At 37.5% G+C, this 25,285-nt stretch overlaps 2 protein-coding genes across 7 annotated transcripts in view; one reads left to right on the forward strand and one right to left on the reverse strand.

The window, feature by feature from the left end:
• Positions 1–25,285, reverse strand: part of LOC104940175 (interferon-induced very large GTPase 1) — a 93,004-nt gene that overhangs the window by 61,299 nt on the left and 6,420 nt on the right. Inside the window, exon 1 of one of the 6 annotated variants that reach the window (XM_027285830.1) lies at positions 15,718–15,807. The exons of the other annotated variants lie outside the window; for them this stretch is intronic. The gene's annotated coding sequence lies outside the window, so the exon portion shown is untranslated. Of the gene's footprint in view, positions 1–15,717; positions 15,808–25,285 lie in introns of those variants that run through there. 6 annotated transcript variants of the gene reach the window in all.
• Positions 17,768–18,937, forward strand: LOC109142219 (galectin-2-like). Its single transcript, XM_027285834.1, has 4 exons — positions 17,768–17,864; positions 17,986–18,065; positions 18,315–18,486; positions 18,676–18,937. The coding sequence occupies exons 1-4, from the start codon at positions 17,856–17,858 to the stop codon at positions 18,817–18,819; spliced, it is 405 nt and encodes a 134-aa protein (XP_027141635.1). The 5' UTR covers positions 17,768–17,855; the 3' UTR covers positions 18,820–18,937.

Below are 25,285 nucleotides of genomic sequence, written 5' to 3' on the forward strand. Positions count from 1 at the left end.
CACAACATGCCCAATGCTTCCCCAAATCTATTTTGAATATTATTATTGGGTAAAAGTCTTATGCTTCAATGACACCCTTACTTTGCGATCTTAAGCCAATCACATCAGGTTTAAGTTTAAATGGTGACTAACACCACACACACACGCAGCACGCACACACACGCACACACACACACATGCCTACCTACTTTCGTCTAGACAATTTTAAGTTTAATTAAGTTTGTGTATTGCTACCATTACTCTTACTGTCATATGTAATGAAATCTATGCTTTGTCCAGACCATTTCTTTTCCATTATAAATGCACCTTTAATTAAACATGATATATATATTATATATATATACTATATATTATAGTATATATATATATAATATAGATATATATATAGATATATCACTGTCCAGCTGAATGTTGTTCTCTTGGTGCTCTGGCTTGTGTGTACCACTAGTGTGTGTGCCTATATGTTTTAATCATGTTGAATTAATCATTGTTTTAGGTGGGATACATTGAATGAACCTGAACACTCAATAGAAAGAAAATGACAACAGACAATGGAAGGAAACTATGAAATGCAAACCTGAACAATTACTAAAGAAAAGGTAACAATAATGATGACGATTGAATTGTGAATAACAATAATAATAATTATTATTATTATTTATTTTATATCTCACTGTATGATGTTATAATGTTCTACATTCAGTACATGTGTCATTTCCTATTTACAGAGCCAGTGAAGATTTCTGAAGAGATCAACAAGAGAACAACATCAAAGAAACTGAAAAAACTGTTTGGTCAGACTTCCCTCAGACAAACGTCAAAAGAGTTCACACCAGCAGATTTTCTTAAAATTGGTCCAGCTCTGAACAGGACCATGGCACATGTGAGAAAGATCTAGCTCATACTTTTCCTCAGAGGTTGATGATGTTTAGACACACAGCCAGATATATTTCTGTAAGACAAGACAGCCCTGAGGTGAGCCAGTCAATCCTGTTCCAGTGTTTGACATGTTGAGACAGATGGAACAGGACTTAGATGCTCTATTTAGCACCAGAGTAAACTCTGATCAGTCAAAACAGACTCACGTGCATTCAATGGGACGTTCAAATGGCAGTATTTCACTGCTCAGACAGCTTTTTAAAGCAGAAACATGATAACACTAACATCACAATGTCAGTACGCCTTACCTTTGCTTGTTCCTGACCCGTCATATGGATGTGTGAGTGCCTCTGTGGGACATTCAGACAAATAAAAAAAACAGTGGAAGATAACTTAAAATGAAGAGATTCAAACATTGTTTACCATGGAGAGTATGCCCATCTGCAAAGCTGAGGACACCCATGGGTCATTTCTCGCCTGGGTTCATTATCTCTGTGCTAATCTCAGCTGATGAACACTTGATCAACGACCGTCACAACACCTTCTTCCACAGAAAACTGCCCAGGTAGCACCAAGTCTCGTCCATTTGCTGGATGGAGTGGTAGAGATTGCCTGGTACGTGCCCTTCTGGAAAACCCAATGATGCTTTCACTGACGTGTTGCCTTCTGTAATCTCATGGTGAGGCTCTGTTGATTGAAAAACACGTGACATCCTGACTGAAAAATCTTCAGTTAATGTTGTTCTTGTACCAACTCTGGAAAAAAAGGCCACAGAAGTACTACAGTGTATCTCAAACCTTTATGATCTCTGACCTCTCATTATTCTCATTGCTGAGGATGACTGTGGTACAGTTCAGATAAAGCAATGGAAAATACAAACTGGGCTGAAAGCAAAAACCAATCAGATGTTTCTAAGAACTGAAACGAATCATGAGAAACATTTTGTCTGGACCACAGGACTCCTTCAAGCTTGAAACCATGGCTGATGCCCTGGAATCAAAGTGGATGAAAATGACCGCAGCCTGCCAAACTGGAAAATCTGCTCTATGAAAATAGTAGATTGTGTTTCAGGGGATGGATGTTTCAAAGATCAAGATACATTTGTTCCTGTCAAGGCAAACTGTGCATGAATGGAGCAGAATAAACAAAGAACGCTATCACCTCAAAGGACACATTGGAGATGGAGAAATGTGAAAACAAACAAAACAAGACCAATCGACAAATCAACAGAAAGCTTCCTGCAGTAAACTGATGAAGTGTGTCATTGAAGCCTCTCCACTTTAAAGTCAACAGACAAAGAGTATTTTCCTGAAGGATTCCAGATTCTTAATAGATGACTCTGACAGGTGATTCTCTTCAATTTCTCCAAGCTATGATATAAAAGTGGTCTGAGGTCTTGACTTTGAAGAAGAACATGACAAATTGATCAGTAAAAAGCAAGCAAACTGAGCTCAAAGAAATCAGCAAAACGTCCAGCAACGTTTGTTTTGGAGCACATCTTTAGAGAAATGGGACAATCTATGAAGCCCACAAACTCTGCAGGAACACACAAGGATGGACAGACTGACTGGGTTTAGAATCCAGAGCTGGCTGCAGAGCGTAGATGATCTCAGGACATCCGGATGGAGCTGATGGATGGGGGATGCACGTCATGTGCCTTTAACATGGATCCTCTATCTTTATATGAAGTCATCAAGAAACTGGGGCGACAAAAAAGTTTTTGTTTTGTCAGTTTTAGGCGTACAAAGCAGTTGGAAAATCAAACTATTGCTGAATGACCAATGTTTGGTTTACAGTTTGCAGTGAGTGCTGGCAGGTGCCCAAGGGGTGCCTTCATGCAACTGATTCAAAGTGTCAGAGGAGATCAAGACTAACTTCAGTTTGACTATTTCTAGTGGTGGACACTGAAGGACTGCGTGCTCTTGAGGCAGGTAACACCAGTCTTCACCATGACAATGAACTGGCAACATTTGTTTTTCTGGCAAACATGACATTGATCAACATCTTTTGGAGAAAAATCAGCTGACATGCAAGATGTTATGCAGATGGTTGTTCAGGCTTTCATGAGGATGAAGAAGTCAAACTCTCTCCAAGTTGTGTGTTTTGTTCACCAAAATGTTACAGATGTGCAGCTGGAGAAAAAACATGGAACGGAAGAGACGCCTGCAAGAAAAACTGGACGAGATGGCTCACTAGCTGCAAAAGAAGAGGATTTGGATGCTGAGTGCTTCAGTGATGTCATTGCATTTGATGTGCAAAAAGATGTGAAATATTTGCCCAACTATGGGAGGGAGTCCACCTATGGTCCTCCAAATCCAGAGTTATACTGAGAGGTCCAGGGAGCTGAAAAAACTTCATCTTCTCTAAAGCTCACAGGTCAGCTGGGATTACTCTCTCACAGTTCAAAGCAAATTCATGATCTGTGGATGGCCCTGTTGAATGAAAAACTTTTTTTTAGTTGCAAAAACCACTGAAGTTGCAGTGTACAGAAAACTTGAGGTCCAGTATGGGAACTGGACCTGGGCCTGAGGAGCAACATGTTGACCATTGAAACCAGCTCGCATACCAGAATTGAAAATGGAAAACTTGACAACGTGTACTCAGTTATCTTAATGGCAAAATGAGCAAAACATATGAAGAAATTAAAAAGATATGACAGCTTACTTGATGACGAAAGTGATAAAGAAATGTTGGTTAAGTGGAAAGGCCGATTTGAAAAACAAATCAAAAGTTTCATGAGGGAGCAGTGAGAGGATTAAAAGAAAACGGGATGAAGTTATCCAGCAGAGGAGTGCTTGTAAAAAGTTTGATGACAAGAAGACAAGAGTTTGAGAACAAGTTGCTACTAAAGAGTAAAGACTGCTCGTCCAGTTAAAACACAAGCAAAAGATGAGAGGAACTGAGCATTTGACTCTGTCTGGAGAGGCTGGGTTAGAGAAATAACAGGAGATACAAAACCTATTGAGGATATTAACTTGGAAGAAGGTCAGTCAACTATCCTTCAAGATCTTGGTTTTGAATGGTCTCTTATAGCTGAATCCAAAAGAGTGGCAACTACAAAAAACATATCAGAGCTTGGTGATTACAGTCCATTACGTATCCTTCCACAAAAAAAAGAACGTGTGGGTCGGTATAAAACTTCCACATGAGGAGCAGCAACTGATCGTTTCTCTCATGTAGAATGTGAAGACCGTCCCTTGGTTTAATTAAGAGCAAACCTGTAGCTACAAGAGGCTACCATTCATCTTACTTACAAGAAGTGTTCAACAAGACAAGAGAAAAACTGAGAGATTTGAATCACAGTTTAAATATGCTCTGAAGAAGAGTGTCACAGTTGATCTCTTACTGTTGTTTTGACAAAGTAGGGAGTTGGCTTTCAGAGTCCACAAGAAATTCAAAATGAAGAACGATGCACTCACTTATTTGAACACCAAGAAAACACAATATTACAACATTTTCCGACTTCGCAAAGGAAACTCATCTGCTGTTGTGCTTGGAGAACTGATCTGGGAGAAACTGAAGAGTTCCACTGTTGAGGCTGTCTGTACAAGACGCCATTGATCTTGCTGGAGAGATGAAGTGCAGATGTCAGCATTCAGTGGTAACCGGCTGAACTTGGAGAAAATGTCTTGAAGTCACTGGCAGAGAAAGAGACTTTAAAGGTTTTATCACCTACATCCAACGCCCAAGACGTCAGTAGAGACTTTTTATCAAAGAGGAAGAAAGAAAATAATCTTCACAGAGAACAAAGATGAAGCACAGAATATACTCAAAAAATGTTGAGGCACAAACAATTGTGAGGCAAGCTTTACTTTACTGCAAAGATGAAGTCCAAAACTCAGAAAGGGAGGAAAAAAAGAAAAAACCACAACCAAACGAAAAACAACTGAAAAGTGGGTGGAGAAATTTTTCCATTCACTAACATAGTGCTAAAATTTGATACCATTTCTTTAGAAAATTTCAAAGACATAAACAATTTTGACTTTCTTAAAGAAGAAAGTAGAGAAGGTCTTGAATGCGTTATGAAAGGAGCGCAGCGCCTCCCATTGGATAAGATGAATGAATTCAGGCTGCAGCCGATCAAATCCTCATCGATCAGCTGGTAACTGCTGCGGGAAACCTGTCATTCTGTGCAGCTGTTTGTACCAACACTGTCAAAGATCAACCTTCCTTGACAAAACACAATGTGCCTTTTCATCGCCCTTCTGGGATTAAGGATGGCAAGAGAGACACAGATGAAGCTGGTCATCGATTTCTGCCACATCAGTTGCAAGTGATAGATGTTCTACCCCCGGTCATGATCAGATGAGAGTTCACCTTATAAAGAGTATCAAAAAAGCTGGAGAGAGTTTGCTTATGGGAGTTACTCCTGATGGGTCTCAGCTGACATACTGGAATGGTTTGTATGTCGATTTCAACGCAGCTTGAAGAGCACCATAAATTAAATTCCATGGCAGAGGAGAAATCCCTCCTGAGTGGAGAAAAACTACGTAAACAAGAAGCGATTAACAGTCTGATGAATTATCAAATCACAGTGATCCAGAAACAACCAAAGTTTTCGTCCAAGGAACAGAAGGAGATTTTTGATTTGATTGGCATTAATTGTGCCAAAAGAACTGAGGATGAAGCCAAAGTTCTGGATGCACATGTTTATAATTTGATCAATTTAGGCGTGTTTTAATTCTATCAGAGTGTTGTAGTACAACATTGAGTAGTATTAAGGATTTTTTCAAAATGGCCTGTGTGTGTAATCACATGTTTGTGTTTTGTAGCCATTAAATGATAAAACATGAATCGTAATATCTAAATCATTTAGGTTATTTAGGTTTTTTTGTTTGCTATTTTTATTTACAAGATGAAGATGCATGGAATCATATGTGAATATTTCAAGGATGTTTAAATAATTTCAGTATTATGGGCACATTTTGATTTTGAGGTATTATTTCACATTTACCATTTTACATTTTAGTTTTATATGAAACCTCAACAGAGAGACATTAGTTATGCAGAGTTTTTTTTTTCTTCAAGATGGGCATTGTCTTAAGTTTTAGGTTTCAAAGTGAAAGAATTCTGCGGATGTTGATCTATATGTTGTCAGAAGTGTATATATTCAACTCATTTGTATATGGAGCCATCATTTTATTTTTTACTTTTTTTCTTAATATAGTTGTCATTAAAAGGCCTTACATACATGAATTGATAGACAAGGTGAATCATAAGGTCGATATGTTTCTGAGATTGCATAATGAACTGTTTTGTATAAAAAGTATGAACTTTACTTCTATCAGATTTTTGAGTTCCACAAAAGAAAAAGTTGTGAGAAGTTGACACGTGTAACAATGTGTTTTTGTTTTAGTTGTATCTGTTGTCTAAATCATCTAAAATCATCTTATAACCAAACATTTTACAGCTTCATATTTTATTTGTTTATTTGTTTTATTTGTTCATCAGAATTGTATTTTCAACAGTTTTACACTTATCTATAGTTTTGAATGTTTTATTTTGCCCATATTAGAATTGTGTTGTATTGTTTGTAATTAGACTCCTGACATATCAATCAATATATGAAAATATAAGTGTGAAGAAAAATATGGATATTTTCTTTTACTTTTTTCTTTTGTTTTGTTCGTTTTTGTTTAGAGCTTTGCTGTAGAAGGCTGTTGAGTAATAATGAGTTATCATAAAAATAAATCTTCATGACTACTGAACGACCCGGTTTCTCTGTCTCAATTTAAACCTTAAGACCTGACATAGACCCAGAGCGTTTATGACAGATAGTTGTATTTGAACAAATCTAATTATTCCAGCCATCCATTTCTGTAACCGCTTATTCTCATTGGGTCACGGGGGGCCTGGAGCCAGCAGGGTTAGTCTACAACCCTTCAAAGACACAAACAAGATCTTGAATTCAAACTTATATTCTTGTGCACAACAGGGACATTTTTAAATAAAGTACATTTCCAATGTGCTGAAGATCTACATCTCTTAAAGATGAACATTTCTCACAATAACTGACCATTCTCTCAAAGTCTTGTCTTTAACCAAAGTGACAAACAAGCGGCGTGTGTGACAGAAGTTGTGTCTCTTAGCAGATTTTGAAGGAAGTCAGTTTGAAGTCTCCTGTGATTTTGATGTAGCTGAGACGTCCATGCCCTCACGGTTGGGAAACTGGACTCTTGTACATCAGCAAGCTCCACTTTAAAAGGTCTCCAGTCAGCTTGAACACAAGCTGGAATACAAAAAGATAGACACAGTAAAACATTTTTATTTGTTAGTAGAAAAATCTCAAAGCTCTCCAAACAAAAACCCAAAACTCTGTGTATGGCTAAATGTCGTTTGTATTTTGGGTGAAACTGACCTGGATGCCTTCAAAAAAGAATTCAGCTGAACACATCTTCCTTCCTCCAGTCAGATTCGCTCACCTTGACATCTGTGCCTCCTGTAAAGGGTTATGTGATTCCGTTTTCATCGCCCCAACAACCAGCGATCTTTGAGTTACAAACAAGAACGGTTCCACAGTGTCATCGTGGAAACGAGGGTTAAAGTGCATTGCCACGTTGTCTGGATCAGAGCCGAGGTCAATCTGAATCTGAGTGGATCAGAGATTCTCAGTCAGTGTACGTAGTCTTTATATTAGATGGTTGCACACGCTTAGAACAAACACACAGTTCAATGTAAGGCATTAATCACCATTATACTGCATAGAAAGTATTTTTCTCCAAAGTTTTTAATTTTTCACTGCAGCAGCTAACAGAATGCATCCACATAGATATCAATAATTTTTTATTAAGAGGCTATATAAAATAAATGTGATATGTTGGATAGCTTACCTCTCAGCATCATGCAGAACCAACCCTTTTACACTTTCATCTGATCTCCAGCTCCAAAAACATTCTTCAATTCAAGTTGCTGAGAAACAGAGCGGTGCAGACAGTTTTCATTAGAATGAAGGTTACTGTGTATCATAATATAATGTGGGAGACTTGGGAACACTTATAGGGTACAACTATAACTAAGCAGTTGAACTTACCCATGCTCATTTTGGCTACTGGTGTTGGTGGAACAGTCCTGGAGCTAATGGAAGATGTAGGAAGAGGGTGACACAAGAGAGCCACTTCTGTCCTGGAAGACAAAAAGTAAGTAGCATGACTGTGAAGTTTACACTTAATTTATAATGTACGCACACAATGATTATCAAAGGACTTTTAGTAGTCACATGTGTGGACTATTCATCATAGTTGTAATCAAGTAGTCTATTCAATGCAGAGGCACTGCTCTGTTTAATCACTGCTGCTGAAGTCATTTTGTAAATAAAATGAACTGGCTCTTTGATCATGGAACAAGTTTTTGAGTAACAGCTGCCACAGTGTCACTGTGAAGTGTTTGAAACTCTGCCATAGATATTAATGTTTTATGTTGGGAGACATTTGTTTTAATCACCAGTATATTCATCATATTAATAAAAAACTAGTCATAGTCATCATAGTGTTTGATCACAAAGATAAAACTATATATGTGATTATCCTATTTAAGGTATCTACTAATGTTACTCTCAATTTCCTTCTTCTACTGACCTGAACTGGTTTTATTTGATGAATTTGACAGCATAGTTTTCATCTGACATCAACATTCATTTACTGTGTGTGAGTTTGCTCATGACCAGTTTCTGCTACAGGACCTAATTTCTTCTTTGCTATCAGTATCTTATAAAATAAGGCCATTTTCAATTTAGTTTTAAGGTTATCAATTAAATTAAGAATAATTACATTAAAGTAAATGACATCTGTCAAAGATGTCATTATATTATAGCTACATACTATTTTTTCAGATTTTGTAGTAACACCTGGCTCTGTGCGTAAAGAGTTTATCGTCCAGTCGAGTGAGAGTGTATCCATGCACAACAACTCCTCTTCCTCATGTCAGCGAGTATTATTTTACCAATGGTATTAACAGGTTTTTGATATGTTTTGAATATTTGTATTGATGAACACAGAGTTCTATAATCATTTAAAAGCTCTGTACTGGATGCATCGATAAAGCCACAACGTTTTTCAGCGTAACACTGGTCACTGAATTATACGTTTTGCTGCCCTCCAGTGGTCACAATGAAAAACTGCAACACATGAAAATCGTCAAGTTCATAATAACATGCACTTCCGGTGAATACTATTGACGTAAAGTTGCAGCAAACAAACTGAAACAGTTAGAAAGAAGTGTGACATTTTCATTATATCATAAAATCCTTTCACTTACGATGTTGAGTGTTGTGTGGGTGACTGGGCACTGACATCTCGCTGAGTTCAGTGACATTAGGCCGTTCGCTTTGCATTCTTCGGCACATAACCTCCGCCTGCTGGCTGTAGTTTCCACCAGATATCCTATAATCGTCTCTGGTTTCACTCATGTATGACGCTGGCATGACGACTCCTAACATAACAACCTTTTTGTTACATCGTTTCTGGCTGCTTCAGTTCTGCCATTTTACTTTGAAAGAGTCACGGAAGTGTCCGCAATGACTGTCATTTTATTAATCCACGTGTTGCAGTTTTACACTAAATTGCGATTCTGAGATCTGAATTTCGTGTAAGGTTACTAAAAACTAGCTCTATCTTCCTCCATAGCGGTTCCATAAAACCGTCTGTATCGACACGAGATCGATTCTGGAGTTTTTCCAGGCATGTCATTTTCTTTGATAATTTTACCGGAAGCTGTGGTGCGCCGTCATGTTCGCATTGACGCTAGCTTTATTAATATAAACGTGTGCAGTTCCAACTGGGTGACCACAGGATGGCGACAAAGACTCGTGATTGCCACAGAGGACGAAGGCACGTGTTGTGATTAAAGTTTAATCGTCCAGTTGTCGCAGTGTGAGCTGTGCATTTATTAAAATAGCACAATCAGCATAATTAATGGTCACATGACAGGTGGAGGCCCCTGAAGGCATTTATTTACTGTGTGTGAGTTTGCTCCATGACATTTTCTGCTACAGGACCAATTTATTCTTTGCGTATCAGTTTCAGTAGGCAATTTTCAATTTAGTTTTAAGGTTAATTAATTAGATTAAACGAAATTACATTAAATTAAATGACTATCTGTCGAGAATTCGTTATTATTGTATTTACTCTTTTATATAAAAAAAAATCAAATAGGTTCAAAAAGATGCTTTCATGTCGAATTTCTTTGTGTGTCTATGCAGAGGATCAACACTGTCTCTGTGACAGAGTTTATTTTCTCATTACAAATTTCAAGATTTTAAAATGATTATGTGGCCGTCTTATCTGCGCGCATCCTTCTGTCTGGAGGATGTGACCGAATACTGCCGAGCAGCATCCTGCTTCACATGTGGAGCTTTTAAACAACCCGATGTGCGTCTTGATCACTGTCCAATGTGCTACAGTAATCCTGTGATGATACGGAGAACCCACAGAAATATTACCTCTTAATGCAGCCTCATTCAATTTAACCCCAAATTGTCCCAAATACGCGACTTATGCGATTCAGTCCATCAGTTCCAGTCACACCTTTTCCTTTAAATCCAATAAAAATTGCAGTGCCATTTCACCATTCAGTATTGGAGTAACACCTGGCACTGTGCGTAAAAGTGAGAGTGCATACTGCACACAACTCTCTCTTCCTCATGTCAGCGAGTATTATTTTACCAATGGTATACACAGGTGTTTTGATATGATTTGAATATTTGTATGATGAACACAGAGTTATTAATCATTAAAAAGCTCTTACTGGATGCATTGATGAAGCCCACAACGTTTTTCAACGTAATATGTCATTGAATTATACGTTTTTTGCGCCATCCAGTGGTCACAATGAGAAACTGCAACACATGAAAATCATATCAATACTATTGACATAACGTTGCAGCAAAAAACTGAAACAGTTAGAACGGAAGTGACATTTCATTATATCATGAAATCCTTTTGTTAGATTGTTTCTGGTTAGAAACACCTCAGTTTCACAGGTGATTTTTTTCTCCTAGCCTCTTTGATTCTGATTTTGGTAACTTGCATACAGACGTTATTTGACATACATGTAAACTTGTGTGAAAAAGGTTTATTCAGTTTTGTTTGCTTACAGTGCAGTGCACATGCTCTTATAGTAATCCAGTACACTTAATGTCCACAGTCTGTTTTACTTCTTTGCTCTTCGTTCTTTTCTTCTCAAAAACCAGATTGGGATCACACTGTCCACTCTGTCATTCACTGCAGTGTTGTGCACTTTTTAATATTTCTCTTTTATTTTAAAACCTGTGTCCCACATTCTAAATATACACACAACTAACAGTGCAGAAATCCAAGAGGAAGAAGTTATAAGAAGGTTATTCATTTTTTAGATCTCATCATCTGAACAAAGTGCGTCATTATCAATTTTACTTTCACATTTTAAACTCACTGAACAACATTTGTGAACAACAGACAAACAAACAGGCGTGTGGTTTGGAATGAAACATTCTACTCTGGACGGCTTGACAGACCTGTTTCTCTGCATGACACAATGGTTGATTGGTAACACTGGTTTTCTCACAGCATGATGGCTTGACATTAAATCTGAGTATAAAAACAGTTTATTTTATTTTCACTTTATTCCGATTGTATTTGCATTTGGTGAGTGTATATAATTCCACTTGCTCTCATTTAATGTGATATTATTCATTAAATTGGTGCCACCACTGTGTGTGTTATCCTCATTTGTGAGTTTATCTTGATGTTTCTTGGCCGGACACTCTAAAACAGACAATATTAATCTTAGTGTGATCCATGAATAAACCTTGTGAGGCGGATATGCGGACAAGAATGATAAAAGCAGAACAGCAGGAAGGAGTTGAAATCAAGTCTGTAGCACCTCTGTGACCAGTGAGAGGGTAACATTTTAACCAAGAATTTAATTGAAGTGTATATGGGATAATAAAAATTAAAAATAAAATTCTTCTTCGGTCTGACAAATTCAGAACACATATTTATTCTTACTTTACACAGACTTTAAAAAAAATCCTGAGTCCTCTTTGTCCAAGACAAGACCGAAATAAAACTGCAGTCGATTCAGAGACGAGACCGAGACTTCAAGAAGTGGTTTTGAGATCGGCCTCGAGCCAAGACGATCTCAAGTACTAGAGCACTGTGGTTCACATCAAATGCCAACCTTTGTTTTACTATTTTCGGTGTTGTCAGAATTGGTTTTTTAGGCAAGAAACATCAAACTCTTCCCACAGAGCTGAACATAATTCTGATGAAATCACATGATTTGGGGAAATAATGAGTTTGGGCAGTCATACTTCCTCACGGATTTAGATTAATTATGTTGATCTAAAGAACATGATACCTATCACATCACACCAAACTTGATAAGAGGAAGTGGGAGGGGTTTGTGATGGACACACCTCAAGGCAAATTTTATAATCCTTGATTTCTATATGCAGAACAGAGACTGGCAGGATCTCTGGCAGAACTCAGAAAACACAAGACAAAGGTGAGTTCATACAAAGTTTCTATTCACATAGGCTTGACTCAATAGAAACACCTCAGTTTCACAGTGTGATTTTTTCTCCTTTAGCCTCTTTGATTCTGATTTGGTAACTTCAAAGACAGGTTATTTGACACATACATGTTAAACTTGTGTGAAAAAGGTTTATTCAGTTGTTTGCTTACAGTGCAGTGCACACATGCTCTTATAGTAATCCAGTACACTTAATGTACAGTCTGTTTTACTTCTTTGCTCTTCGTTCTTTTCGTCTCAAACAGATTGGGATCACACTGTCCACGCTGTCATGCATGCAGTGTTTGCCATTTTTTTTTTTTGACAATTATCTTATTGATTGTTCACTTAATTAGCAAACAGGCCCATATGCAAAAAACAACGCAAGCAGACAACAAGGAACAAAGGCACATTAGACACAATTCATCAGAGAAACAGTGATTAGAATTGGACATTAAAATTGGTTAGAAAATAAAAGAGTGACAGAGCAAACAACGACAGTAAGTTAACACAGTGTCCGGATAGACCCCCTTCCTCCTTTTACAAATTCACATTAAACGCATCCGCAGATCTTACAAATCTGTTATACTTCCCCTGATACAAGTGATAGTTCAATTTCTCATAGCAATAACAATGCCATAGGTCATAACTTCGGCCAACACTATTGTTACTGGCCTCTACATAGAGTTTACTTCATGACAAGGCATTTTATCGCTTCAGGGAGGGTGACCGGTTCAGTAGACTATATAGACCATGATTTCTTCGTACTTACTGCGAGTGCACAATTTTTTGGTAAAAGTCCCGTATACCAAAGCTTAGGGCATACTGGGAGAGATGTAACATAACCTTAGAAAAGTTGTAATTATCTGCCTTCCAAATTCCTGATAATGGAACATTCCCAAAGGCAATGAAATAGTGTACCTTTGTGTGTACACATTCATTTAAAGCCATAGAGTCAGGTGTGTTAGGAATCCATACGGATGTGTGCTACAGGATGATATATATTCTCATAAGCCATTTGTACTGAAGAGAGAGTGTTGAACCGAGTATTTATTGTTTGGGACTTGGCTCTGTTAAACTGATACTATCCATTCTTCAACAGAAATTTCTTCCTTAAGATCTGACCACCAGGCAGTCTTTTCATCCTTGAGGATCTTTTGGTTTGTAGTGATTATTTGGTAGAACGGGAGATAAGTCCGGTTTACACAATGTTGTGCACATTTTATATTTCTCTTAGTTTAGAAAACCTGTGTCCCACATTCAAATTATACACACAACTAACAGGTAGAAATCCAAGAGAAAGAAGTTATAAGGAGGTTTATATTTTTTTAGGATCCTCATCATCTGAAACAAAGGTGCGTTCATTACATTTTTACTTTCACATTTAACACTCACTGAAACAACATTTGTAACAAGACAAAACAAACAGGTGTTTGGTTAATCAAACATCCTCTGAACGGGCTGACAGACCTGTTTCTCTGCATGACACAATGGTTCATTAGCTAACACTGTTAAGTTAAAACAGTTTATTTATTTCACTTTATTCCGTTTGCGATTTGCATTTGGTGAGTGTAATCAATTCACCTTGCTCTCATTTAATTGTATATATTTAGTTAAAGTGGTGCCCCACTGTGTTTGGTTGATCCTCATTTGGTGAGTTTCGGATGTTTTCTTGGCCCGGACACCTCTAAAATAGACCAATATTAATCTTAGTGTGTATCCAGTGAATAAACCTGGTGAGGCTGAATATGCGGACAAGAATGATAAAAGCAGACAGCAGGAAGAGATGTTCGGAAATCAAGTCTGTAGCACTTCTGTGACCACTGAGAGAGGTAAACATTTTAACCAAGAATTTCAATTGGTAATTGTATATGGATACATAAAAATCAAAAATAAAATTTCTTCTTTGGTCTGACAAATCAGAACACATTATTTCTTACTTTACCAGACTTTTAAAAATCTGATCCTCTTTGTCCCAAGACCAAGACCGATAAAACTGCAGTTGGATTCCGCGCTAGACGAGACCGAGACCTTCAGAGGTTTTGAGGACCGGCCCCGAGACCGAAGACCGATCTCAAGTACTACACACTGTGGTTACATCAAATGCCAACCTTTTTTTTTACTATATTTCCGGTGTTGTCAGAAGTTTGGTTTAGGCAAGAAACTCAAACTCTTCCCACTAGGAAGCTGAAAATAATCTGATTGAAAAGCAAATATTTGGGAAAATAACGAGTGTGGGGCACCATAAAAACTTTCATAATCTAAAATCTACATCACACATGCTAATAACACACAAATAACAAAGTGTAAAGAAGCAAAGTAGGAAAGTTTAATGTAATTTAAAATCGCATCATCGGAACAAAGGTTGCGTCATTAGCAAATTATTTTTCACTTTAACACATTCAAACTCACTGAAAAGCATTTGTCCCCTGTCTTGTGGGCTTGAAACCCTGTTTTCCTGTAAATCCAGTGCTATACTATCCAATTTCTGTTTTTCGTCTCCTTTATGTCTTTAACTGTGTGTTTTGTTGAACAGACAATAGATAAAAAATAAAATGTGATCTAAATCTAAAAAGTACATTTTTGTTTTAGGAACCATTTTAAATCTGCAGTGAAATCTACAGGACTTTTTGTAAAAGTATATGTTGAAACACATCATTATATAGGTTTCCAAGCAGATGAATGAAGCCTTATATTCTCTTTATCAAATAGATCAAACCTGATTTGGGTGAGTGTATATTAAATTCCACTGCTCCATTTATGGTGATATTATTTAGTGATTGGTGGGCCACTGTGTTTTTGATCTTATGTTTGTGAGTTTGTTATCTTGATGTTTCCGGGCCGGACACTCTACACCAGCTATGTTAATCTCAGTTGGTCTAAAATCACGTGTTTTCTTAGTGTGGATCCATGAATGAACCGGGTGAGGGCGGAATCTTGGGACAATAATGATAAAAGCAATCAGCAGGAAGAGAGTCTGAATCAGTCTGTAGCACTTGTGACCAATGAAAAGGTCAAACTTTTAACCAGTTAAGAATAGTACTGTAGATTGTCTAATGTTATATTTCATTAATTTCGAAATGCTGTCAAAAGGGGAAAGAGCAAAGAAGTAAAACAGACTGTGACATTAAGTGTACTGGATTACTATAAGAGCATGTGTGCACTGCACTGTAAGCAAACAAACTGAATAAAACCTTTTTCACACAAGTTTACATGTATGTCAAATAACCTGTCTGTAGGAAAGTTACCAAATCAGAATCAAAGAGGCTAAAGGAGAAAAAATCACATTGTGAAACTGAGGTGTTTCTATTGAGTCAAGCCTATGTGAATAGAAACTTTGTATGAACTCACCTTTGTCTTGTGTTTCTTGAGTTCTGCCAGAGATCCTGCCAGTCTCTGTTCTGCATATAGAAATCAGAGGATTATAACCTTTGCCTTGAGGTGTGTCCATCACAAACCTCTCCCACTTGCTCTGATCAAGTTTGGTGTGATGTGATAGGTATCATGTTCTGTACAGATCAACATAATTAATCTAAATCAATGAGGGGAAATATTTCAGAGGAAGTATGACTGCCCAAACTCATTATTGAAATATTTCAGAGGAAGTATGACTGCCCAAACTCATTATTTTCCACAAATCATGTGATTTTCAATCAGAATTATGTTCAGCTTCTAGTGGGAAGTTTGATGTTTCTTGCCTAAACCAAACTTCTGTCAACACCGAAATATAGTAAAACAAAGGTTGGCATATGATGTGAACCACAGTGTTGGTCCTGGTCTCGAGACCAGAAGTCAGGTCTCTGTGTCACAATTGTCATAATTGTTTCCAAGTCTGCTACATTATGTGAATCACAGTGTTGTAGTTCTTGAGATCGGTCTTGGTCTCGAGACCGGTCTCAAAACCACTTCTTGAAGGTCTTGGTCTCGGAATCAACTGCAGTTTTATTTGGTCTTGGTCTTGGACAAAGAGGACTCAGGATTTTTTTAAAGTCTGTGTAAAGTTAGAATAAATATGTGTTCTGAATTTGTCAGACCAAAGAAGAAATTTTATTTTGAATTTTTATGTATCCCATATACAATTACAATAAAATTCTTGGTTAAAATGTTACCTCTCTCACTGGTCACAGAAGGTGCTACAGACTTGATTTCAGACTCTCTTCCTGCTGTTCTGCTTTTATCATTCTGTCCGCATATTCAGCCTCACCAGGTTCATTCACTGGATCACACTAAGATTAATATTGTCTATTTTAGAGGTGTCCGGGCCAAGAAACATCAAGATAAACTCACCAAATGAGGATCAACAAACACAGTGGGGCACCAATTTACCTAAATAATATCACATTAAATGAGAGCAAGGTGAATTAATATACACTCACCAAATGCAAATTCAAACGGAATAAAGTGAAAATAAAATAAACTGTTTTTAACTCTGATTATAATGTCAAGCCATCATGCTGTGAGAAAACAGTGTTACTAATGAACCATTGTGAAATGTTGTTCAGTGAGTTTGAAAGTGAAAGTAGAAATGATAATGACGCACTTCGTTTAGATGATGAGATCTAAAAAAATATAACCTTCTTATAACTTCTTCCTTTTACGCACAGTGACAGGTGTTACTACAATACTAAATGGGCACAGCGATTTTTATTGGATTTAAAGGATAAAAAAGTCTGCATTTATCACATCAACATAAGATATCTGAATGTCATAAATAATTTGACTTCACAATGACTGAATCGCATAAGTCGCGTATTTGGGACAATTAGGGGTTAAATTGAATGAGGCTGCATTAATATTTCTGTGGGTTCTCCGTATCATCACAGGATTACTGTAGCACATTGGACAGTGATCAAGACGCACATCGGGTTGTTAAAAGCTCCACATGTGAAGCAGGATGCTGCTCGGCAGTATTCGGTTCACATCCTCCAGACAGAAGGATGCGCTGCAGATAGACTGCCACATATCATTTAAAAAAATCTTTCGTAGATACCTTAAAATAGCCTGAGTATGAATGATAATCACATATATATTTTATCTTTCGTGATCCAACATGACTATGTTTTTTAATTCATAGGATTAATATACTGGTTGAATACAACAATGTCTCCCAACATAAAAACATTTAAATATCTCATGGCAGAGTTTCAAACACTTCACAGTGACACTGTGGCAGCTGTTACTCAAAACTTGTTCCATGATCAAAGAGCCAGTTCATCCTATTTGCAAAATGACTTCAGCAGCAGTGATTAAACAGAGCAGTGCCTCTGCATTGAATAGACTACTTGATTAACATGATGATGAATAGTCCACACTGTGACTATTAAAAGTCCTTTGACTGAATCACTTGTGTGCTACATTATAAATTAAGTTAAACTTCACAGTCATGCTACTTACTTTTTGTCTTCCAGGACAGAAGTCAGCTCTCTGTGTCACCCTCTTCCTACATCTTCCATTAGCTCCAGGACTGTTCACCAACACCAGTAGTCAAAATGAGCATGGTAAGTTCAACTGCTTAGTTATATTTGTACCCTATAAGTGTTCCCAAGTCTGCTACATTATATTATGATACACAGTAACCTTCATTTCTAATGAAACTGTCTGCACCGCTCTGTTTCTCAGCAACTTGAATTGAAGAATGTGTTTCTGAGAGCTGGAGATCAGCTGAAAGTAAAAGGGTTGGTTCTGCATGATGCTGAGAGGTAAGCTATCCAAACATATCACATTTATTTTATATTAGCCTCTTAATAAAATAATATATTGATATCTATGTGGATGCATTCTGTTAGCTGCTGCAGTGAAACATTAACACGTTTGGAGAAAAAAACATTTTTATATGCAGTATAATGGTGATTATATGCCTTACATTGAACTGTGTGTTGTTCTAAGCTGTGCAACCATCTAAATATTAAGACTACTGTACACTGACTGAGAATCTCTGGTCCACTCAGATTCCAGATCGACCTCGGCTGTGATCCAGACAATGTGGCAATGCACTTTAACCCTCGTTTCCACGATGACACTGATGGAACCGTTCTTGTTTGTAACTCAAAGATCGCTGGTTGTTGGGGCGATGAGAAACGGGAATCACATAACCCTTTACAGAGAGGCACAGATGTCAAGGTGAGCGAATCTGACTGGAGGAAGTGAAGATGGTTCAGCTAGAATTCTTTTTGAAAGGCATCAAGTGTCAGTTCACCCAAAACACAAAGATATTTAGCCATACACAGAGTTTGGGTTTTGTGTGGAGAAGTTCTGAGATTTTCTACAAAAAAATAAAAATGTTTTACTGTGTCTATCTTTTGTATTCAGCTTGTGTTCAAGCTGACTGGAGACATGTTTAAAGTGGAGCTTCCTGATGGACAAGTCCAGTTTCCCAACCGTGAGGGCATGGACGTCTTCAGCTACGTCAAAATCACAGGAGACTTCAAACTGACTTCCTTCAAAATCTGTTAAGAGACACAACTTCTGTCACACACGCACGCTGTGTTTGTCACTCTGGTTAAAGACAAGACTTTGAGAAATGGTCAGTTATTGTGAGAAATGTTCATCTTCAAGAGATGTAGATCTTCATTGGAAATGTATCTTTATTTAATCAATGTCCTGTTGTGCAAAAGAATATAAAATGTTTGAATTCAAATGATCTTGTTTTGTTGTCTTTGAAGGGTTGTAGACTAACCCTGCTGGCTCCAGGCCCCCATGACCCAAATGAGAATAAGCGGTTAAAGAAAATGGATGGATGGAATATTAGATTTGTTCAAATTACAACTATCTGTCATAAACGCTCTGTGGTCTATGTCAGGTCTTAAAGGTTTAAACTGAGACAGAGAAACCTGGTCTTTCAGTAGTCATGAAGAATTTATTTGTATGATAACTCATTATTACTCAACAGACTTCTACAGCAAGATTCTAAACAAGAACAACAAAACAAAAGAAAAAAAGTAAAATAAAATATCCATTTTATTTCTTCACACTTATATTTCTATATATTGATTGATATGTCAGGAGTCTAAGTAACAACAATACAACCAATTCTAATATGGGCAAAATAAAAACATTCAAAACTATAGATAAAGTATAAAACTGTTGAATACACAACTCTGAAACATACAAATAAAATATGAAGATGAAAATGTTTGTTAAAGATGATTTTCAGATGATTTAGACAACAGATACAACAAAAACAAAAACACATTGTTACACGTGTCAACTTCTCACAACTTTTTCTTTTTGTGGAACTCAAAAAATCTTATCGAAGTAAAAGTTTCAAACATTTTTAAAATCAACAGTTCATTAATGCAATCTCAGAACATAGACCTTATGATTCACCCAGTCTATGAATTATGTTACATAAATTCACTCAAAACCTTAAAAAATATTAAATAAAAAGATACAGATATATTGATAGAAATGTTTTAAAATTAAAACAGCAAAACATGTGTTGCCTGTTATAAGGCCTTTTAATGACAAATATATCAAAGAAAAAATGAAATAAAAATGATGGCTTCCATATACCAAATGCGTTGAATTATATACACTTCTGACAACATATGTAAGATCAACATCCTACACCATTCTTTCTCTTTGAAACCTAAAACTTAAGAAAATGCCCATCTTTGTAAGAAAAAAAAAACTTAACTAATGTCTATCTGGTGAGATTTTCATATAAAAGTAAAATGGTAAAATGTGAAAAAATACCTCAAAATCAAAATGTGCCCATAATATCTGAAAAACTTATTTAAACATCCTTGAAATATTCACATATTAATTCCATGCATCTTCATCTTGCAAAATAAAATAAGCAAACAAAAACCTCGGTAACCTAAATAACATGAATCGTAAGTCCCAAAAATGATTTGAGACTTACGATTCATGTTTTATCATTTAAAGCCTAAAAAACACATAATTTGTGATTATACACAGGCCATTTTGAAAAATCCTTACTACTCAATGTTGTACTACAACACAATGATAGAATTAACAGGCCTACATATTGATCAAATTATAAACAGGTGCATCCAGACATTTTGGCTTCATCCTCAGTTCTTATTGCACAATTAATGTCATTCAAATCAAAATCTCCTTTTTCTTTTACAACATTTACGTTTGGAATTCTGTTACTGTGATAAACTTCGGTTGTTTCTGGATCACTGTGATTTGATCATTTCATTTCATCCAGACTGTTAATCGCTTCTTGTTTACTGTAGTTTCTCCACTCAGGAGGGATTTCTCCTCTGCCATGGAATTTTAATTTATAGTGCTCTTTAAGCTGCGTTTGAAATCGACATACAAACCATTTCCAGTATGTCAGCTGAGACCCATCAGGAGTAATCTCCCATGAAGCAAACTTCTCTCCAGCTTTTTGATACTCTTTATAAGGACATGTCTCATCTGAATCATGATTGGGGAAGAAATGTTTATCGCTTGCAACTAATGTCGTGCAGAAATCGATGTTCAGTTCATCTATGTTTCTAAAGTGCCATCCTTCAATCCCAGAAGGGCGATGAAAAGACACATTGTGTTTGTCAGGAAGGTGATCTTTGACAGTGTTGGTACAAACAGCTGCACAGAATGGACAGGTTTCCCAGCAGCAGTTACACAGCTGATCGATGAGGATCTGATCCGGCTGCAGCCTGAATTCATTCAACTTATCCAATGAGAGGCTGCTGATCTCCTTCATAACGCATTCAAGGCATTTCTCAATCTCTTCTTTAAGAAAGTCAAAATTGTTTATGTCATTGAAATTTTGACAACAAATGGTGTCAAATGTTAGCACATCTTTTAATGAATTGGAAAATTTCTCCACCCACATTTCTATGTTTCCTCTCTGAGTTTTGACTTCCTCTGTTGCAGTAAATAAAGCTTTCCTCACAAGTTGTTTGATCTCTTCAACATTTTTCTTGAGTATTTTCTGTGCTTCATCTTTGTTCTCTGTGAAGATGTATTTCTTTACTTCCTCTTTGATAAAAGTCTCTACTTGCTGTCTTGGGTGTTGGATGTAGGTGATAAAACCATCAAAGTCCTCTTTCTCTGCCAGTGACTTCAAGACATGTTTCTCCAAGTTCAGCCGGTTACCACTGAATGCTGGACATCTGCACCTCATCTCTCCAGCAAGATTAATGGCAGTCTTGTTACAGACAGCCTCAGCAGTGGAACTCTTCAGTTTCTCACAGATCAGTTCTCCAAGCACAACAGCAGATGAGTTTCCTTTGCAGAAGCTTCTGAAAATGTTGTAATATTGCATTTTCTTGGTTTCTAAATAAGTGAGTGCATCGTTCTTCATTTTGAATTTCTTGTGGGACTCTGAAAGCCAACTCCCTACTTTGTCAAAAACATACAGTAAGAGATCAACTGTGAACTCCTTCTTCAGAGCATATTTCCACTGTGATTCAAAATCTCTCAGTTTTTCTCTTGTCTTGTTGAACACTTCTTGTAAGTAAGATGAACTGTAGCCTCTTGTAACTACAGGTTTGCTCCTGATTAAATCAAGGGACTGTTTTTCAACATTATGAATGAGGGATCTGATCAGTTGCTGTTCCTCATGTGGCAGTTTTGCAAAATGGAAGTAAAAGGCACTGACCACATGTTCTTTTTTTGTGAAGGTTACATAATGACTGTAATCACCAAGCTCTGATATGGTTTTGTACTTGCCATTCTTTTTGGATTCAGCTATAAGAGACCATTCAAAACCAAGATCTTGAAGGATAGTTGACTGATCTTCCAAGTTGATGTCCTCAATAGGTTTTGTATCTCCTGTTATTTCTCTAACCCAGCCTCTCCAGACAGAGTCAAACTGTTTTTTCAGTTCCTCTTCATCTTTTGCCTTGTCTTTTAACTGATGAGCGAGCTCTTTACTCTTTTGCAGCAGCTTGTTCTCAAACTCTGCCTTCTTGTCATCATGCTTTTTACAAGCACTCCTCTGCTGGATAACTTCATCCAGTTTTCTTTTGACTCCTCTCACTTGTTCATCATGAAACTCCTTGATTTTGTTTTCAAATCGGCCTTTCCACTGAACCAACATTTCTTTATCTCTGTCATCATCAAAGTGAGCTCTCATGGCCTCTTTAATTTCTTCATATGTTTTGCACATTTTGTCATAAAGATAATCGAGTACAACATTGTCCAGTTTTCCATTTTCAATTTCGGTATGAAGCTGGTTTTCAATGGTCAACATGTTGCTCCTCAGGGCCCAGGTCCAGTCGCCATACTGGATCTCAAGTTTTCTGTACACTGCAACTTCAAGTGTGTTTTTGAAACTGAAAACAAAGTTTTCATTCAACAGGGCATTCCACAGATCATGGATTTTGCTTTTGAACTGTGAGAGAGTAATCCCAGCTGACTGCGAAGCTTTAGAGAGGATGAAGTTCTTCAGCTCCTGGATGCTCTCAGTATAACCTGGATTTGGAGGAGCCATAGGTGGACTTCCCTCCCATAGTTGGGCAAAGTATTTCACATCTTTTTGCACATCAAATGCAATGACATCACTGAAGCACTCAGCATCACAAAACTCTTCTTTTGCATCTAGTTGGGCCATCTCGTCCAGTTTTTCTTGCAGGCGTCTCTTTCCATCCATGTTTTTCTCTGCAGCTGCAACATCTGTAACATTTTGGTGAACAAACACACAACTTGGTGAAAGTTTGACTTCCTTCATCCTCATGAAAGCCTGAACAACAATCTGCAGAACATCTTGCATGTCAGCTGGATTCTCTCCAAAGATGTTGATCAATGTCATATTTCCCAGACCAACAACAAATGTTGCCAGTTCATTGTCATGGTGAAGACTGGTGTTAGCTGCCGACTCAAGAGCACGCAGTCCTTCAGTGTCCACCACTAGAACATAGTCAAACTGAAAGTCTGTCTTGATCTCCTCTGACACTTTGATCAGTTGCATGAAGGCACCCTTGGTGCACCTGCCAGCACTCACTGCAAACTGTAACCCAAACATGGCATTCAGCATTGTTGATTTTCCACTGCTTTGTACGCCTAAAACTGACAAAACAAAAACTTTCTTGTCGCCCAGTTTCTTGATGACTTCATCTAAAAGACTAGAGATCCATGTTAAAGGCACATGACCTGCATCACCATCCATCAGCTCCATTGGATGTCCTGAGATCATCAGCTCTGCAGCCAGCTCTGGATATCTAACCCAGTCAGTTTGTTCCCTCTTTGTTTGTTCCTGCAGAGATTTGTGGGCTTCATAGATTTGTCCCATTTCTCTAAAGATGTGCTCCAAACCAAACGTTGCTGACTGTAGTTTTGCTGATATTTCTTTGAGTTCAGTTTGCTTGCTTTTTAACTTGTCAGATTTGTCATGCTTCTTCTTCAAAGTCAAGACCTCAGACCACTTTTTATCATAGCTTTGGAGAATTGAAGAGAGATCACCTGTGCATAGGGGATCTACTAAGATCTGAATCCATTTCAGGAAATACTCTTTGTCTGTTGACTTTAAAGATGAGAGGCTTTTAATGAACAACTTCATCAGTTCACTGGAGGAAGCTTTCTGTTGATTTTGTCGTATTGTCTTTAGTTTCTGTTGCTTTTGACATTTCTCCATCTCAATGTGTCCTTTGAGGTGATACAGTTCTTTGTTTTTTCTGCTCCATTCATGCCACAGTTTGCCTTGGCAAGGAAGAAATGTATCTTTGATCTTTGAAACATCCATCCCCTGAAACAAATCTACTATTTTCATAACAGCAGATTTTCCAGTTTGGCAGGCTGCGTCATTTTCATCCACTTTGATTCCAGGGACATCAGCCATGGTTTCAAGCTGAAAGGAGTCATGTGGTCCAGACAAAATGTTTCTCATGATTCTTTTCAGTTCTTCAGAAACATCTGATTGGTTTTTGTCTTTCAGGCCCAGTTTGTATTTTCCCTTTTTCATCTGAACTGTATCACAGTCATCATCAGCAATGAGAATAATGAGAGGCTTCAGAGACTTTAAATGTTTTAAGATAACTGTAATACTTCTGTGGCCTTTTTCCAGAGTTGGTACAAGAACAACATTAACTGAAGATTTTTCAGTCAGTATATCACGTTGTTTTTCAATCAACAGAGCATCACCATGAAGATTACAGAAGGCAACACAGTCAGTGAAAGCATCACTGGGTTTTCCTGAAGGGCAGTACCAGGCAATCTCTACCACTCCATCCATCAAATGACGAGACTTGGTGCTACCTGAGCAGTTCCCGTGGAAGAAGGTGTTGTGACGGTCGTTGATCAAAGTGTTCATCAGCTGAGATTTAGACAGAGATAATGAACCCAGGCGGAGAAATGACACCATGGGTGTCTTAGCTTTGCAGATGGGCATACTCTTCATGGTAACAATGTTTGAATCGTCTTCAGTTTTAGGTATCTTCCATGTTTTTTTTATTTGTCTGAATGTCCACAGAGGACACTCAACATCCATAGTGACTGGGTCAGGAACAAGCAAAGGTAAGGCGTACTGACATTGTGATAGCTTTGTAATCATGTTCTGCTTTAAAAAGCTGTCTGAGCAGTGAAATACTGCCATTTGAACGTCCATTGGATGCACGTGAGTCTGTTTTGACTGATCAGATTCTACAATGGTGCTAAATAGAGCATCTAAGTCACTGTCATCTGTCTCAACATTGTCAAACACTGGAACAGGATTTGACTGGCTCACCTCAGGACTGTCTTGTCTTACAGGAATATATCTGGCTCTGTAGTCTAACATCATCAACCTCTGAAGAAAAGTATGAGCTAGATCTTTCTCACATGTGTCATGGTCCAGTTTCAGAGGTGGACCAATTTTAAGAAAATCTGCTGGTGTGAACTTCTGTTGATGTTTGTCTTGAAGGTGAAGTCTACCAAACAGTTTTTCAGTTTCTCTTTGATGTTGTTTCTTCTTGTTGATCTCTTCAGAAATCTTCACTGACTGCTGTAAATAAGTAAATGAACATGT

Source organism: Larimichthys crocea, chromosome XII (genome assembly GCF_000972845.2).
Source record: "Larimichthys crocea isolate SSNF chromosome XII, L_crocea_2.0, whole genome shotgun sequence".
Classification (NCBI taxonomy): domain Eukaryota; kingdom Metazoa; phylum Chordata; class Actinopteri; family Sciaenidae; genus Larimichthys; species Larimichthys crocea.

Bases quoted from the DNA above. Each gene is read 5' to 3' on its own strand.
- LOC109142219 (XM_027285834.1), top strand. The intron at 18,066-18,314 runs GTAAGCTATCCA...TGGTCCACTCAG, and splicing joins GTTCTGCATGATGCTGAGAG to ATTCCAGATCGACCTCGGCT. The intron at 18,487-18,675 runs GTGAGCGAATCT...TTTTGTATTCAG, and splicing joins AGAGAGGCACAGATGTCAAG to CTTGTGTTCAAGCTGACTGG.